The 18214-nt window shown below is 44.8% G+C and overlaps 1 protein-coding gene across 10 annotated transcripts in view; it reads right to left on the bottom strand.

The window, feature by feature from the left end:
* Positions 1-13682: 13682 nt before the first annotated feature.
* The window catches only part of TMCC1 (transmembrane and coiled-coil domain family 1), a 215995-nt gene continuing 211463 nt past the window's right edge, over positions 13683-18214 (bottom strand). For all 10 annotated transcript variants that reach the window (XM_075073369.1, XM_075073370.1, XM_075073376.1 and 7 more), the window contains one exon: positions 13683-17930. In XM_075073369.1, the coding sequence (XP_074929470.1) occupies positions 17616-17930 (315 nt within the window). In that variant the 3' untranslated portion in view covers positions 13683-17615. The remainder of the gene's footprint in view (positions 17931-18214) is intronic.

The raw sequence follows: 18214 nt of genomic DNA, 5'->3' as shown, positions 1-18214 counted from the left end.
TCATTCTGCTCCTCCTCTCAACCCTGGCAGCCCTGAGACAGACATGCCCAAAGCACAAGCTTCCAGTCATCCAAACTCTGCCCCCTCCCCGCCCCTTCCAGGGGCAGTCACAGGCAAGACTCAGCAGAGAGCGAGATGGGGGCTAATTAACTGGTGTAGACTTCGGGAATCATCCTGTTCCTGACCCCTCAGTGACTCCCACACCAAGTGACAAAGGAGGGGGGAGGGAAAAGGGACGAGAGGAGGAGAGAAGTGAAGGGAACAAAGGGATGGAGGAGAAATGGAGACAAAGAGGCGGGGGGGAGGGGAATAGGGACCGAAGTGGGGAGGAATAAAGAGGGAGATAGGGATGGGGAAGAGGGAGAGACTGAAAAGAAAGGAGAACTCTCTCCATTTGACAGGGAAAAGATGGCCCTTCCTCTCCCCACCCAGCAGCCACCCTTCTCCTATTCCCAGGTGGGTGATTCAAAAGCCCCCTCCCCAGGTTCTCACACTGGGCCCCTCACTACATGTCCTTGTGGTGGAAAGAGTTGGAGCTTCCTGCTCCCAAGTGACCTGGATGTCACATTACTTCCCTTCGCATCTCTACCCCTGTGCCTTTCGGTCAGTTACTGCAGCTGCTCTCTGTTCTTAAAGCTCTGGCCAAGGCCCGGGGTGCCTGGGCTCAGTTGGTGCCTATTTATGTCCCTTATCTTTGAGGATCCTCGCCTGTGGCTGTGCGGCCTGAGCACTGTTCCAGCCAAACTCCAGCCTTATCTTTGGAAACAACCCTCTGCTTAGCCCAGCTGCCTTGGCATCATTCCCTGTCTGTCTGCAAGGCTCTTGGCAGCATCAAGGACTGTGTTGATGTTGGGTCCAACCTGTACCATTAGGGTGATTTTACTGAAGGTGTTTTTCCCACAGGCAACACCCCCCCACCACCACCAAATAACCTTCATACCTCAGTGAGGTCACAGCTTCTTCTGTGTCTCCAAGAACTAAAGAGTTTGATCCCAAATTTCCAGCTGGTATCTCTGCCCTCTGTTACCCAAGTTTTTAGTGGTTATAGAATCACAGAACTGTAGGACTAGCAAGGACCTCAAGAGGTCTTCTATTCCAGTCCCCTGCACTCAAGGCAGGACCAGATAATATTGATTATTACTGATTACCAATTAATTACTAATTGAAGAGCAGGGGATAGTAGCGTTTAGTCCCAGAATCAGGTACAACAGCATCAAGATTGTCAAGTTCAATATTGGGTAGGGAACGCCAATGTGCACAACAAAGAGACTCACCCTGAGGGCAAAGCAAACTATAAAGCAATGTTATTAGCACAATTAGTAAAGACACAAATGCGCCAAACCACATAAAAAGATCACAATAATGAAATGCTAAGGTAATTGCTTGTACCATTCCTCACATCTACTCTCACCCTTTCCTGGGGAGCTGGTGGTACCAGACAGAGGCCTTGTTCTGTCCTTAGCATGCCAACCAAGTTTGATGAGCCACATCCCTCCTTACGTGGTGGCCTGGCCTATTACAGGGCCTGGGCCTGTCCTTAATATTCCTACAAATGCCCAGCCTGCCTTGTCCAAACCTAACTTCCTCACCCTAGTAATGTTGGGGTGTCCTTATCTTATAGCTTAGTTGTCATAAATAGATAGCTAAGGGTTAATGTTTCTTTTACCTGTAAAGGGTTAACAAAGGGAACCAAACACCTGAACCAGCCCTAGGCCAATCAGAAGGGTGTTTCACAGTAAGAGGGAATTTTGGAGTCGCTGTTTTGTCTGCTCTCAGCTAGAGAAGGTTGCTTTCTATCTTCTATTACTCTTACTGGTTCCAATTGTAGTACGGAGATAAACATTATGGCTTTTATGTTTTGGTTGTTTACATAGTGTGTGCTTGCGGAATTTTTCAAATGGATATCTTTTTTTGAATCAGACGTGTTTATTCATGATTTTTCTTATAAGCAAAGAGCACTGTATTGTCACTTAGCAGAGATCAATGTTCATGTGTTTTTTTCTTATTATATATAGACTTCTTTTTACGACTTGTTTGAGTTTTCCTCTCTGGTAGGCTTAAGGACGAAGGAGGAATCTCTTGTGTGTAGGATCTATGGGGGATAACTCTGCAGCCCAGAGGAATTGTGGGAAGGGGAGCAGAGATAAAATCTTCTGTTTCCTTGTATTGGGGTTTGTCTCTTTGTGAATAGAGAGAACTGCTTCTTGGTATTGCTGATGTAAATGATGCATCAGACTCTCATTGCCCAGAGAGGAAAGTCTGGGTGGGAGAGAGAGGGGGGAAGGGAAGTGGGTTATTTCCCTTTGTTGTGAGACTCAGACCTCTGAGTCTTGGGGTTCCCCAGGGAAAGTGTGGGGGACCAGAGCAAGGCAGGCGCTGTAATTCCTGTCTGGTGGCAGCGAGATAAGATCCAAGCTGGTAATTAAGCTTGGAGGTTCGTGCTAGGCACCCACATTTTGGACGCTAAGGTCCAGATTTGGGAAAGAGGCTTACGACATTAGTATATTAATAATCTTAGCTTATCACCATAGACGTTAATTAGTTGACGAAGCAAGTTTATGGTTAAGCATCTGCCAACATTTCTGTCCTAAATATCCAAGCCAGCCCTGTGGTTACCTGGTACCATTGTGTACAGATTCGCCCCTAAGTACTGTGTTCCCAGTTCCCCAAAACTCAGGGTCACGGTTAGGCTCCTTATTTAAGATACAGTTCACAGGCCTCAAGGCCTTATGCTAGCTGCTTAAGCATATAGGCCTGTAGGTTTCTTGCCTCACTGCTAATTAAAAACACTAAGCTCCAGGGGTTACAGCGCCAGTTCTATGATCTGACTGGAGAGGTACTACTGAGGGCTACATCCCAGCCTTTTCTGAGCACTGGCTATTGGATAGCGCTGGGGTGACGTGGAAAAAGTAGATCTGTCACCGCAAGAGAACGGCAGATAGAGACCGTAGGTAGAAGATCGGCACCAGGCTTTTAATACCATTGAGATTTTTGGACCAGATGAGAGTGTGAGGAAAACAAACATGCAAGCAGCTATTTTGGTTAACCTTGTAAAACAAGGCTGGTCTAATGGTAAAGCCAAAAGACTGAGAGTCAGGAGAGTTAGACTATCCTCCCAGTGACTTTCTGGGTGACCTTGGACACAACCCTTCATCTCTGTGTTGCTCAATTTCCACCTCTGTTAAATGAGATACCACCACCCTCTGGGAGGCTAGATTGAGTCATGGCTGTAAAGTGCTTTGCAACCCTAATGTCAAAGATTCTAGTGAACGCGGTCTAGTCCAGTGCCTAGGGCATTGGGTTTGCGTTCTGGTCCCAGCTCTGCCACTGACATATTGCATAGCCCTGGCCGAGTCACTTCTTCGCTCCATGCCTCAGTTTCTCCACCTGGAAATGGGGATATTCATACGGACCTTCCTTTGAAAAACTTTGAGATCTGTGGATGAAAATTCCTACACAAAGTGAAGTTTTGCCAGTTAAACCACAGGGGCAGCCCCTCCTAACTGGGAACAAGAGGCTTGTACAGCGGGAGGTGGGGGGGGGGAGTAGATGTTAGATACAGACATTTGTTGTCTGTAGTCTGACCTCCATGTATTTGGCTGGATCATTTGCTACATTATTCTGTGCAGACCTTACTCATCTACAAACCAGGCTTAAAAATGTGATACTCCACCCTGCCGTGTAAGTGATCTAGCCTCCCCCCGCCCCTTGTGGGCCAGCAATGGCTGCATCCTTCACTGAGAGCACTTGATCCTTGGGTAGCGGGTACCTCATGCTACGCGGTTAGACGCTGCCAGCCAATTCAGGAGGAACTTCGATGACCTTCGAAGGCTAGTCCTTGGCCAGGACTGGCTATGACACATGGGGAAGGAAATGATGGCAGCCCAGCCATGAGTATAATTTACAGCTAGCCTGGACAAGGCACTAAGCCAATTGCTCATTGTCCTGAGCTTGGATGACCTAACAGGGCTTTATTTTCAACTCTAATTCCCACTGGTCTCTGATGCGGTGAAAGCAATGGAAAAAGGTGAGAGACAGTCTATCATAGCTTTCCTACTCATATCTGAACCTTAGAGTTCAGAAAATAAGATGCTAGCATGAAACCTCCAAGCTTAATTACCAACTTGGGTCTGATAGCGCTGCCACCAGCCAGAATTCCCAGTGTCTGGCGCACTCTGGTCTCCCCAAAACCTTCCCTGGGGATCCCAAGACTCAATGCCTGTCACAACAAAGGGAAATAACCCCCCCTTGTCTCCCTCTTTATGTTTCCTCCGGCTTCACCTGAGGTACACTAGGAGCATTACTGTTCAGTCCCTTGAAATGCAAAACACCGAGAGATCAATTTCTTCCCCTCAGTTCAGATCCTGCAAAGGTAAGTTGCCATCTGACACAGAATTTTCCCTTCCCCCTGTTTCCTTTCTTCCATCACATTCCCTGGTTGAGTTCTAATGAGGAAAAAAATCAAACAGGTCGTTAACAAAGAGAACTTTATATCAAAGAAGAGAAAAGGACATAAAACATTTTCTCTGTATCAAGGTTGACAATATACAGAGTCAATCTGCTTAAAAGAAAATAGATAAACAGCCTTCTCAAAAGACTATTCAATTTAAAACATTTCAGCAAACTACACAATGTAAATACAAAAAACACAATTAAACCCTATTTGTGCTTCTACCTTTTGTATTACACTTAGGAAACAGAGATTAGAAAGCTGGGAGATAAAACACTCTCGAGCCGAGAGAGCACAGAAGACAAGAAACACAGACAAAGACGGACACCAAAAATTCCCTCCCTGAGCTTTGAAAAATCCGGTTTCCTGATTGGTCCTCTGGTCAGGTGTGTGGTTCCCTTTGTTAATCCTTTACAGGCAAAAGAAACATTAACCCTTAGCTATCTGTTTATGACACAGTCTACATTCTGGGGGGAGGTAGGGAGAAAATTAACACTTGTTCCCCTGCAATGATTAGTGCGGTTGGACCAGGGTGGCTGCTAGAGCATGCAGGGGTCTGCCAGGTTTAAGAATCTGGTGCTTTAAACACCAGGCCTGAAAAACAAGTCCTCAAATTCCAATCCTGAAAGACAATCCTGGGGGAGAACAGAGGGAAATGCACACAGGGTTATTAACAGCAGCAGCAGCAGCAGCAGCAGATAGACTTTGCTTTATAGTTGCACAGTAGGATTCTCTGTCCAAGAGTCACTAGATGGCAGCATAGGCCAGGATTGAGAACAGAAAGGGACGCTAGTCTTGTATGAACTGGGTCCATTGAACTGCAGATTAGGTCCTGAAAAGCTGCTGCTGTTCTAGCTTCTCTGGGAGCTTAGATCCATGGCCTAGGGGTGCTGGAAGGAATTCCACTGTAGATACACACGGCCAGGAAGAATCTCAGAGTCACACTCAGTTCCATGGAAAAGTTCATTTTATAAATGCAAGCAAGATACTTACACACCGAAGTGATGACTTACCTGGGCTTGCAACAGCAGTGGCCACAGGACACAGCTCGACCACTGTAATACATGCACCTCCACCAAGTCTGCTACTGTGACCAGGTTAGGGCTGAGAGGGAGAGATGGGAACTTGTTACTCATGCATAGTACATTGAAATTATTGCACAGGCAACACCAACTTTCTGCCTTTGGATGGCACAAAAGACCCATACATGAAAATGATCAAACCCCACAAGACTCTGTACACATTTGACTGGCTGGCAAAAGGACACGGACAACTTCATTCAACCCCCAAATTAAGATTCTGTATGCACATGATGGGAGGGGGAACAAATCCATAGAATGAAACCTAGCACGAGTACCAGAAAGGGACAGCGACCTTACGCAAGTTTGACACTGACCAGTCTAGTTTCACTGTCCAAGCTGAGTGAAGGGTAGACAGAGTAAACCGGCACATAGGGTGCAAAATTAGATGGGAAGAAATAGGTCCAAGTTTAACCCTCTCCAGCTGAACAGAGAAGGACATTGCTAAGTATGATTTTAATTTGACAGTGGTTCCTTTCACACAGGTGTTGTGCAACTTTTTCAGACACGAAGCAGTGATTATGGATGTACGGAAGGAGCCTCTGCTTTACCAGTACTCTTCTTCCACCTCCCACCAAGTCACAGGGAACTCAAGTAGTTGCTGTTTCCCCTAAGAGCAACCTCTTCAAACTGTCGGGGGAATGGCAGCCTTCCCCCCACCCGAGCCCAGTCAGCACTCACAGTGGCCTTCCCTGCTCATATCCCAGCGTTAGAATGTAAGTACGGTATAACATCTTTGCCGCTAGGCCCTACCTTTAAAACAGGAGCAATGGCCTCTCAGCTGGTGCTTTGGGGGCAGGTTGGCAAACGAGTCTCCTTCCTGTGACCTGACCTACCTCATTGTATTTTATAAGCCATTTTTGAGTTAACTTAAAAGACTTAAAAAAAAAAAATTACTCTTCACCACAAGGTAAATTTGTATCACACCATAAAACAAAGGGGAGTTTTTTTGTTTGTGCAGTTTTAAAACAGATTCTCTGGTAAAGGAATTGTGCTCATCCCCTGGTGGATAGTTTGTTGGGGAACCTTCTACTTATTGTTATCCCTAGAGTAGCTCTCAAACAAATGTATATCTACATCTAGTATATACACCCCTTTCACACTTTAAATATCTAGCAACAGGATTGTCTCTAACTAGGCTTTGTTTTCTGTTTTTTAATGCTTCTTCCAAATATAAGCCTCGTGCATGAAAACAGGTTTTCATAGTTTAGGAGGGTCATTTACTTCTGCTTCTTTATTATGCACTTGAAATAGTTTCCCTTCTCTCACTGTAATATCACTCATCTTGATTGCAACTGTAAGAGCTCGAAGCTGAGCAGTGCAGACTCAAGAGTATGGGCCCAGGCCCTCGCTGGTGCAGGCTCTCAGATTTCCCAGATGTTATGGAGGTAAATGTTAAACATCCATGTCTCTCTCTCAGTGAATCTTTCCATTGACTTTAAGGAAGGTGGATGAGGCCTCAAATGAATAGGTAGGAAGGACACGACATTCAAATCAATATTTATAGTAGATTGTTTGCAAAGAAGGAAAGAAAAATACAGGAACATACACAATATAGTATCAGAATTGCCTGTAAAGATGACAAGCAGCTCTCTAAACGATGCCATTAGCACATTAGCTAGAATTCTTGCAGAGTTCTAATATATTGGACACAATTATTCACAATTATTGAGCTACAGGCACATATAAAAAAAAAGGATCCCCCCCCATCACACTAACATTGGAATATTGAAACAATACTGTGAACGACTAGGGAAAAAAATCAGTAAAATATCATGTCCTTTAAAACGATTCTACCCTTTGTTCTGTGCACTTGAGCATCTAGAGAGCACTTTTGTTTAGGCAGCTGGCCTATCTCTGCTCCCCACCCCAGTTCCAACCTTCCTTTCTTCCCCTACTTCAGCCTGCTTCTCCTACTCCATGCTAAGCAGGATTCTTTACCCCCAAATTGCCACATTTAGTACTTGAGGCATCCAGGAGACAAACCTAGAAAGATTCAGAGAAACATTTCTTGGTTGGTGACATTTCTTCCCAAAGCGCTCTCTTCTCTCCAGCTAACATCCCTCTCACTTACCGGCTCAGTGCTTTTCACTCTCATTTAAGGGATCTGTGGTTACCAGAATCAGGAAACAGTGACCCCTTTCTTTCACACACTTCCACTTGCAAACACGATCTTCCTTCAGTACAAAGCTCATATTCATGGTAATAGCGTGAGGTAAGATTCTGGTGCTAGAAAGTGCTGGGTCTTTGGTGGCAATTTGGTGGCGGTGGGTCCTTCCGCTCTGGAACCCACTGCTGAAGTGCCCCGAAGACCCGCGGGGCGGGGTCCTTCCACCCCGGGACCCACTGCCAAAGCAATGACCCCTTGCCGCCGAAGACCTCAGGCCCTCTGAATCCTCTGGGCAGCCCTGATGGAAACGTTTTAAAGATATCATAATAGAGGCTCAACTTAAATGTATACCCCAAATTAAAAAAACACAGTAAGAACAAAAAAATGCCACCGTGGCTAAACAACAAAGTAAAAGCAGCAGTGAAAGGCAAAAAGGCATCTTTTAAAAAGTGGAAGTTAAATCCTACTGAGGAAAATAAAAAAGAGCATAAACTCTGGCAAATGAATTGTAAAAATATAATTAGGGAGGCCAAAAAAGAATTTGAAGGTCGTTAGAAGTCAAAGTATAGCTTTTTTTTTTTTTTTTTTTTTTTTTTTTTTTTTTAAGTATGAAGCAGGAACGCTGCTAAGCCAGGACTTTGAGTGCTAGAGGCATTCAGGATGTAGGCATTGCCGCAATATGAATTCATTTGCATCGGTCTTCACAGCGAGGATGGAACGTCCCAACATGACCCTTCTTTTTTTAGTGACATTGGGAACTTCAGATTGAGGTGTCTTTAGAGGGATTTTGCACAATTGATCAATGTAATAATACGTCACGCAAATGGCATTGCTCAGGTTCTGAGAACAAATGTGAAATTGCTGAAGCTACTGTAGTTTGTCATAAGTAGATAGCTACGGGTTAATGTTTCTTTGACCTGAGAAGGGTGAACAAAGGGGCACACCTGCCGGACCATGTCGAATGGATTTTTTAAAGTCGGGCGGGATTCGGGGACTCTGAGTCTTTTGTTTCTCCCGGCTGGTGGGGACTTCATTTCCCGTTCTATCTCCACTTCTTTCTATTTCTGTTACATGTTGAGTACAAAGAAACATGGTGATTTGTACGTTGTTTTATGTGTGTCATTGCTCGCGGGGTTTCTTGGCTATTTTTTGAATCAGACTGTGTATTCCTAATTCTTATAAGCAAGAGCCTGTAATTGACATCTTAATGCAGTGGGTTATATTTTTCTGTATTTTCTTTCTTTTTATATAAAGTTTCTTTTTAAAACCTGGTTGAGGTTTTTGGTTTTTCTCTGGTTAGGCTACAGGAAAGGGGGGGTGGAAAATCTCTTTATGTTAGCTTTACTAGGTTTGAATGCATCGCCTTAGGGAGAGGTTGATTGGCCTCTTTGTTTTGTATTCAAGGAGTTAAGTACTGCATCGTCCAGGCTCACCCAGGGAGGGAAGCTGGGGATCAGATAACGAGGAGAGAAGGGGGAGGAACCTGTTTTCCCATTTGAGATAGGAGACCCAGGGGTTCTGGGTCTTGGGGGGTCCCCCAGGGATGATTTTGGGTGGGCTTCAGTGTACCAGGCACTGATTCCTGGTTGGTGGCAGCGAGATCAGAACCAAGCTGGGTATAAGCTTGGGGGGAGTTTCATGTTAAGCCCCCAAATTTTGGATGCTAAGGTCCAGATTTGGGACAGAGGCTTTATCACAAGTATATAACCTATCACTTAAATCAGCTTCTGTACCAAATGACTGGAGAATAGCTAATGTGATGCCAATTTTGGAAAAAGGGCTCCTGAGGTGATCCCGGCAATTACAGGCTGATAAGCCTGACTTCAGTACCGGGCAAACTGGTTGAAACCAGAGCAAAGAACAAAATTGTCAGACACAGATGAACAAAATTTTTTGGGGAAGAGTAAACATGTTTTTTGTAAAGGGGAATCAGGCCTCAGCAAGCTACTAGAATTCTTTGAAGGGGTCAACAAGCATACGGACAAGGGGGATCCAGTGGATATGGTGCATTTAGATTTTCAGAAACCCTTTGACAAGGTCCCTCACCAAAGGCTCTTAAGCAAAGTAAGCTGTCATGTGATAAGAGCAAGGGTGGGTAAACTTTTTGGCCTTAAGGTCACGTCGGGGTTCTGAAACTGAATGGAAAGCCAGGTAGGGAAGGCTGTGCCTCCCCAAACAGCCTGGCCTCTGCCCCATCCCACTTCTTGCCCCGTCTGTCCCCCTCAGAGCCTCTGATCCATCCAACCGCCCTGCTCCTTGTCCCCTGACTGCACCCTCCCAAAACTCCCTGCCCCTAACCCCCCCGAGATCCCACCGCCATCCAACCCCCCCACGCCCTGTCCTCTGACTGCCTGATCCCTATCCACACCCCCATCCCCTGACAGGTCCCCCAGAACTCCCACGCCTATCCAATCCCCCCTCTTCCCTGACTGCCCCCTCTGAACCTCTGCCCCATCTAACCACCCCCGGGACATCCTGCCCCTTATCCAACCCCCCCTCTCCTCACCCCCTTACGATTCCGCTCAGAGCACCAAAACTGGCAGCCGCGCCGCTCAGCAGGAGCTCACAACTGCTCCGCCCAGAGCACTGGCGGCATGGCAAGCTGAGGCTGTGGGGGAGGGAGGGACAGCAGGGAAGGGGCCAGGGTATAGAGCTCAAGGGCTATCCAGGACAGTCCCACGGGCCGGATGTGGCCCGTGGGCCATAGTTTGCCCACCTCTGCATAAGAGGGAAGGTCCTCTCATAGATTGTTTTCTATCTTTTAACCTGTTACCAAAAGATAGGAAAAAATGGTCAGTTTTCAGAATGGAGAGAAGTAAATAGTGGTGTCCTCCAGGGGTCTGTACTGGGCCCAGTCCTATTCAACATAATCATAAATGAGCTGGAAAAAGGCGTAAACAGTGAGGTGGCAAAATTTGCAGATGATAAAAAATTGCTCAAGATAAGTACTTAAGTCCCAGGCAGACTGTGAAGAGCTACAAAAGGATCTCTCAAAACTGGGTGACTGGGCAACAAAATGGCAGATTAAATTCAATGTTGATAAATGCAAAGTAATGCACATTGGAAAACAATCTCAACTATACATATAAAATGATGGAGTCTAAACTGGCTCAAGAAAGAGATCTTGGCATCATTGTGGATAGTTCTCTGAAAACATCCACTCAATGTGCAACGGCAGTCAAAAAAGTAAACAGAATGTTGGGAATCATTAAGAAAAGGATAGATAATAAGGCAGAAGAAAATCAGGTTCTCTCTATATAAATCAATCATACGCCCACATCTTGAATACTGCATGCAGATGTGGTCACCCCATCTCAAAAAAGATATATTGGGATTGGAAAAGGTTCAGAAAAGGGCAACAAAAATGATTAAGGGCGTGGAATGGCTGCCATATGAGGAGAGATTACTAAGACTGGGACTTTTCAGCTCAGAAAAGAGACAACTAAAAGGAGCTATGATAGAGGTTTATAAAATCCTGACGGGTGGGGAGAAAGTAAATAAGGAAGTGTTATTTACTCCTTTCCATAAGACAAGAACTAGGGGTCACCAAATGAAATTAATAGGCAGCAGGTTTAAAACAAATAAAAGGAAGTATTTTTTCACACAACACACAGTTAACTACGGAACTCCTTGCCAGAGGATGTTGTGAAGGCCAAGACTATAACAGGGCTCAAAAAAGAACTAGATAAATTCATGGAGGATAGGTCCATCAATGGCTATTAGCCAGGATGATGTCTCTAGCCTCTGTTTGCCAGAAGCTTGGAATGGTCAACAGGGGATGGATCACTTGATGATTACCTGTTCTGTGCATTCCCTCTGGGGCACCTGGCATTGGCCACTGTTGGAAGACATGATACTGGGCTAGATGGACCTTTGGTCTGATTTGGTATGGGTGTTCATATGGTGGTCTTATGTTCTTCTAGACCAGAGGTGGGCAAACTACTGCCCACAGGACCTTTCTGCCTGGCCCCGGACCATCTTGCCTGGCTCCTCCCCCTCCCCCATAGCCTCAGCTTGTTCACTCCACCGCTGGCGCAATGCTCTGAGTGCGGGGCTGTGAGCTCCTGGGGTGGCCACTGCAGAGACCGGCCTGACCCGGAGCTCTGTGCTGTGTGGGCACACCGCCTGGCTGGCGCTGGGCCACACCTATGCTGCCACAAAGCACCACCAGCCATCAGTGCTCCAGGCTGCACGGTAAGGGGGCAGGGAGCAGGGAGGTTTGATAGAGGACAGGGAGGTTTGGGGGGTGGTCAGGGGAGGAACAGGGGGCAGGAGTCCCAGGAGGGCAGTCAGGAACAGTGGGGGGTTGGATGGGGCAGCAGGGCGCAGTCAGGGGCAAGGGTTCCAGGGGGGCAATCAGGAAGGAGGAGGGATTGGATGGGGCAGTAGGGGGCAGTCAGGGGCAGGGGTTCTGGATGCAGTCAGGGTACAGGGAGAAGGGGTAGTTGGATGGGGCAGGGGTCTCGGGGGGGGGGCCATCAGGAATGAGCGGAGAGGTTGGGTAGGGCAGCCGGGGTCCACGGGCAGTCAGGGGAGAGGGAGCAGGTGTGTGTGCATGGGGCACGAGTCCTGGAGGAGCCATCAGGGAACGGGGGGGGGTGGATACAGCAGGAGTTCCAGGGGAGGCAGATAGGAGGTGGGGGCCGGGCCATGACCTCCTCCCCTAACCAGCCCTCTGGGCTTCATAAATTGTATGTGGCCCTCAGGCCAAAAATTTGCCCGCCCCTGTTTTAGATCATCCAGATGATAATGACTCATAGTCCCCCACTAGGCTGGATTTAAAACCATTGACCTGAAGGGCCACAGCAACACCCTGAGCCATCCGGTCCCTCGTTTACTGCTCTTGACCTAATAGCAGTAAGACTACTGTGCTCTTAAGTAGCACCTTCCAGAGTAATATAGTAACATTGAGCCTCACACCAACCCTGTAAGGCATTATGCCCATTTTACAGCCGGCCCAAGGCTCTAGCAGAAGAAAAGGAATGAATACTTAATCTCTAGTACAATGCTGGAATTAACAGTATGGCCCCATGAAGATGGAGTTAACATCTGGCAAACAGCCGCCTTTGCTTTCTGACCTCTAACTCATTCGGTGCCATTTGTCTGTTTCTCTAAGAATCCCAGGAAACTACCAGTCTATTCCCCCTATTTAATGTTAGTGCCTAGATTTGTAGACAGTTGCTCTAGTGGATGGCTTTTTTTTTTTTTTTTTTTTTTTAAACTGCTCAGCTTGCTGACAGTCAAGAAGGGTACAAATCTCCCCTCCAGTAACGCCAAACTTAGTGCACATGTCCATTCCCACGTGTGCAAGTACCAAAAGGGATTCCGGGAGCTGAGTTCCAGACACTCAGAGGAACGGTTGAGTGATTAGTGCTAGCTTGGGACTTATGAGACCAGGTTCAATTCCTTGCTCTGCCACAGGCTGTAACACTTTAGGCAAATAATTTAGCCTCTCTGGGTATGTGTACACTGCAGCTGGGAGAGAGCTGCCCAGCCCCGGTAGTCAGACTCATGCTAGCACACTAAATAGCGGTGCAGGTGTTGCAGCTCAGACTCTCAAGCCTACGGAGTCGGATGGGCTTTAGAGCCCAAGCTACATCACTGATACAACTATTTTTAGCATGATCCCCACTAGAGCAAGTCTGTCCATCCAGGCTAGAGGGCTCACTCTGAGCTGCAGTATGGACATACCCTCTCTGCTTCAGTTCCCCAGCTGTAAAATGGGGATAATAGTTCCTCCCTACTTCACAAGGGTGTTGTGGGGATAAATACAGTAAAGATTGTGGGCATCCTAACGGGGGCCAGATAAATACCTTAGATGGCTAGACAGAGGGAAATGGCCAAGACTCCACACACATTGGTGGTTCTTCCTGTGTGACAGTCCAGTATGTCTCAGGCTGGTGTCGTTAGGGGACTTCTAGAGAACTTGACTTGAATTCTACGTGGTTATGAAATGTCTCAGTGCATTACAATAGGCCCTCTCACCATTTCCCTGTCTTCAGTCACCCACACTATCTTTGAAAACAACCAAAACCACACACAGTTAAGAGCTGAGGTCTTTATTTAAATTTTTTTATATACAGTAGGTGTCACAGATGAATCTGTGACGATCAGACAAGACATATGTAAATCTCTCTCAACAATTAGCAGCTTAAGACCTATAAACTACAGTGTTACGTTCACAAGTGTCATTTCTGTACTTTTCAGACCGTGCAAGTGAGTCTTTGTTTTTATTTTTTTTTTACACTTAAAAAACATACTTACAGCTAAGTCAATTGCCTATTACGATAACACCTGGCATACACAACACAGACACACGTAGGGTTTTTAACTCTAGCCACATTCAGAATCACTTAAAACTGGCAAAGCCATCCAATCTCAACACAGATCCCTTCATAGCTTGGCTTCGTCTGTTATAATGCTGCTTTCTGTTTAATATTTTAAAAATGCATATTTTTCAAAGTTGAAAGACAGTGTCTCTTCTGGCCCAGTGCAACAATGTACAGAACTCACCATTTAATCTGATCAGATCTTAAGTACTCACTAGATTGGAATAAACCAATAAAGTAATTGCTGTGAACATGCTCAGCATAATTAAATTAATGAAGCTCAAGGGAAGGAGAATTTTGTAAACCTGTCTAAAAATGGCATTTTTTTTTTTTTTTAAAACACAATGAGACAGGAGATGGGGGAGCAGGTGAACTTCATTTGACCCATGGAATATCATTCAACAGTCACTTCTTTTTGAACTAATGCAGTTCATTATATTCTCTCCTTCCTTATATGCCCCCGTGATATGCTAAACATATCTAAGCAATTTCAGAATTGTTTCAACTCCCAACATGAAATGTTTTGCAAGTCAAAGAGATGGTCACACAACTTTACATACATAGGGAAGCATAATAAAAGGTTCACATGCACACACACCCATGGCAGATACTGTCTTCCACAAGTCATCCAGGAATACTTCACCTTAAAGAGAATGAACACAACCCACATACAAGGAAAAGGAGCTTTAAAGCTAGAATCACATTTCCAACAAGATAATCACTGTTAAACTATTAGAAGTCATCACAGAACTTCAGATTGAAGGGGGAGGAAATAAACCAAACGTTCTGCTAATGAAAGGCAAAAAACCCCACACTAGTCCTGTTAGAATATTAAAAAATAAAAATGGATGCAGCATCATATATGGCATTAACTGCAGACAACTTTTTGGAATGGAAAACTGTTGGAGAGACACAGACAGACAGACATTGTCCAGGACCAAGTAAATGGCCTTCCCAAAACAGTTTTGGGGTGAACGTTTCTATTAAGTCCATTACTTCTTTACTAAAGAAGATTAAACACAACAACATCCAGAGACTGTAACTGAAAGTAGGGTACCTAGCAGAAAACAGGCAAATACTTCCTTCAGACATTACCATGATGTGGGAAGAATTAGTGTAAAAATCGGTTGGCTTTTAATTCATTCCCAAGTTTGTTCATGCACTAAACCAACTGTAAACTTTTACAGTGTGACATAAACTATAAAGAGGTGCAAAGATTGGGCTTCAGAAATATTGAAGCAACAAAGCTCTCAGATCATGTGTCAAGGGTTTATTACTCTGATCTCCCTCCCTTCTGAGGAAACCTAACAGGAACAGAGAATTTTTATACGGGTGGATGAAAATTATAGATCTAATTTAATTACACAAGGGCATTAAACCCTACTGAGTTTTGCCATGGCTAGCAACTGTCATCTGTTAAGGGAATTGTTTATACATACATGCTCTCTATCTGCAACTTTTGTGGAAATAGAAATTACTATTTTTGGCTTGAGTCAGTTGCAACTGGCAACTTGTTCTTAAAGACAGTAGTGGATTAGTGCACAGTGACAAAGTGAGGTGTGCTGGAATTGTCACAGGGTACCTGAGTTTAAGGACAGAAGTGTGGCTATGAAGGTGACATGCTGAATCTCTGAAGGAGGAACAAGGATGGTTGGGGCAGAGAACTTTCCTCTCCTGGCTGGCAGTGATCAGAATATGAAGACCTTCTCAGCAGAGAGGGAGGTGCTAACCTAGATCTGGAGAATTTCCTGGGGCTTGGGGTAGACACAATAGCATGAATTCCTATACTTGCTATTACATATCATTTTAAGTCACTTGGCCATAATTTGGTTCCTACATAGCATTTAGGCCAAGGGAGAACGAGAACAAGTCTGATTAAATACTGCAAATCATGTGAAAGAGAATCCACGAGTCTTATTTGTGCTACAAAGACTTTCAATGGAACTAAAAACTTTACTTTTTTTTCCAGTGGAAACAGATACTGAGCCAAATTTTTTTTTTTTTTTTTAAATTCCTTCAATATGAAAACTTGCCAGTAACAACAGATTACTGGGAAAAGATGTTGCTGTGACTTAAGTCATACTTGTAACTGACATTTCCTCTAGTGCTTTGACAATGGAACTGTATTACGTCCCTGCCTTCCCAGCTGCAGGAAAGGGGGCTCTATGTGACAGGCTACATGGATACACAGCATACAAAGAAGTTCTAAACATAAAGACAATGATCTTACCACAGTCTGATGGGATGACAACTTTGGTTTCAGTTATCAGAGGTGCATTTAAAAATAAATTATCGGGGATATTTATGAGAGGATCAGTCGTTTGAACGAACTACCCCTTTAATAGTTATTCTCTCTTTAAGAATCTCTTTCTCCAAAAAAGGGATGAGGAGAAATTCTTTGTTCTAAGGAAAACATTCTGAGGCCAGGTGGACAGATTTAGGAATGAGAAATCTAACACCCCATGCCTCCCTCACACCCACAAAAAGGACAGGAAAAAAACTGCATGACAAAAATGTGTGGAGAAGGAGGAAGTTATTCATGATGCTGCATCTGCAAGCCCAGAAGGACAGTTAAATGGCATGGGAATAGACCTGCCTTCCTCAGACTGGTGTCAATAGAAACTACTTCCCGCCCTCCTCAAAACTGTTTCAGGACACGACTGCTCACACTTAATTATTCACGCAATTCTTCATTTAAAAAACATCACTTCTTTATTAAAGAGGAAAATAATGACCCTCCCATCCCCTTCCAAAAAAACCCCCAATAATAATAATAATAATAATTATAATAAAAAATCCTATTATAGAAACAATAAGGAAGCACTGAGAGTTTGAGTATTACACTCTTCAAGTATGCTGTTCGGATTTTTTTTAAATCTGTGAATATAGATATATAAAAAAAACCTTAAAAGTGCGACCAAGGGCTTTTGCTTAAAGATAAGTATTTAAAGGACTACTTCAAAATACTGTAGTACGACTGTGCAGTTACTGTGTGTACAGCATGACTCTTCCACTTTGTATGCTTAGCAAGACTTAACAGACCTTCTAGAAAATTACTGTATGTCAGGTCAGCACAAATGGCCGACCCAGAAGCTGAGTTGGGGGAGAGCCGTGCATTGTTTTTCCTCTCATTAAGGGAAAAACAAGCCACCCTGAATCCATACATTCGGACATGGAATGTGAGCAGGCTTCACAGTAAACATTAGCGTTACAGATTCACTGTGGTACCATCGTACAAGGGCGTGCACACTAGCTTAATCTCTGCTATTTTTAAGCTAACCACATTCTCTTCCTAACAGGTTTAGTACTGTAGTTCAAGCCATAATTTAAATTGCCCATTGGTGTGCTCCAAATTTTTATTTTATTCTTTTGTACACTTAAAGAATCTTAAGATTTGCATACAAAGAGAACCATGCTACATAAAAATTATCCAGGATTCTTGCCAAAAAGAGTTCTTGAATAAAATCTAAAAAATACTATTGCAATGCATCTCGCAGAGAAAAATGTTATTCTAAATGTAAACAAATTCACTCGGACACTTTAAAATTTCGGAGGAAGAGTTGCTGACTAATCTTTGCTGCGCTCACTTGCCCGTGAGTGCCAGGGTGAGTGGGTCAGTGGGACGATGCAGCTGATTCCTTGTGCCATCATCTGGGGGGCGACAAGAATCGTTCCAAGTAGCCAGTGATGGCGTCCCAGTGCTTCCACATAAAGGCAATGAAAACCACCACAAATAAAGTGCTGAACGTCCTGTTGCGAGTTTTCATGAGGGGGACAACACAGTTGGCCACGGTAGAGACGAAGACTAGGAGAACAGCCATGACGGCCAGAAGGATGTTGATGAATTTACCCAGCAGGTTTCTGGCAGTGGCATTTTCCAGGCCCTCTAGCTGCACCACTTGTTGCTGTTGCTGCTGAAGTTCCATCTTGGAGATCCTGGTCTGACAGGCCTCTAGAGCCTCCTGTTGGGAAGAATGGAACGGTTATGTTTTCAGGGTTTGCATGGTGAATCACAGTGGTACTTAAAGACTAATTGCTGCCTACTGTAATGTGGCTACATTCTTTGGGTCCTGCTCACCTGCTGCAGGATATGAGTCACTCAAGTTGATTTCATATCCTGCAGCAGGAGCAGAGGAACCCTGTGCCATTTCTCGTGATTTATATGAGTCCCTTATTAAGTAGGAACTGCAGTTTGCAGGAAAATACCTAATTCTGATCTCATTTACAAGTGTGTCTCTACTGACTG

This window comes from Chelonoidis abingdonii, chromosome 17 (assembly GCF_003597395.2).
Source record: "Chelonoidis abingdonii isolate Lonesome George chromosome 17, CheloAbing_2.0, whole genome shotgun sequence".
In the NCBI taxonomy this organism is placed as follows: Eukaryota; Metazoa; Chordata; order Testudines; family Testudinidae; genus Chelonoidis; species Chelonoidis abingdonii.
This window is presented reverse-complemented; position numbering and strand designations above follow the sequence as displayed.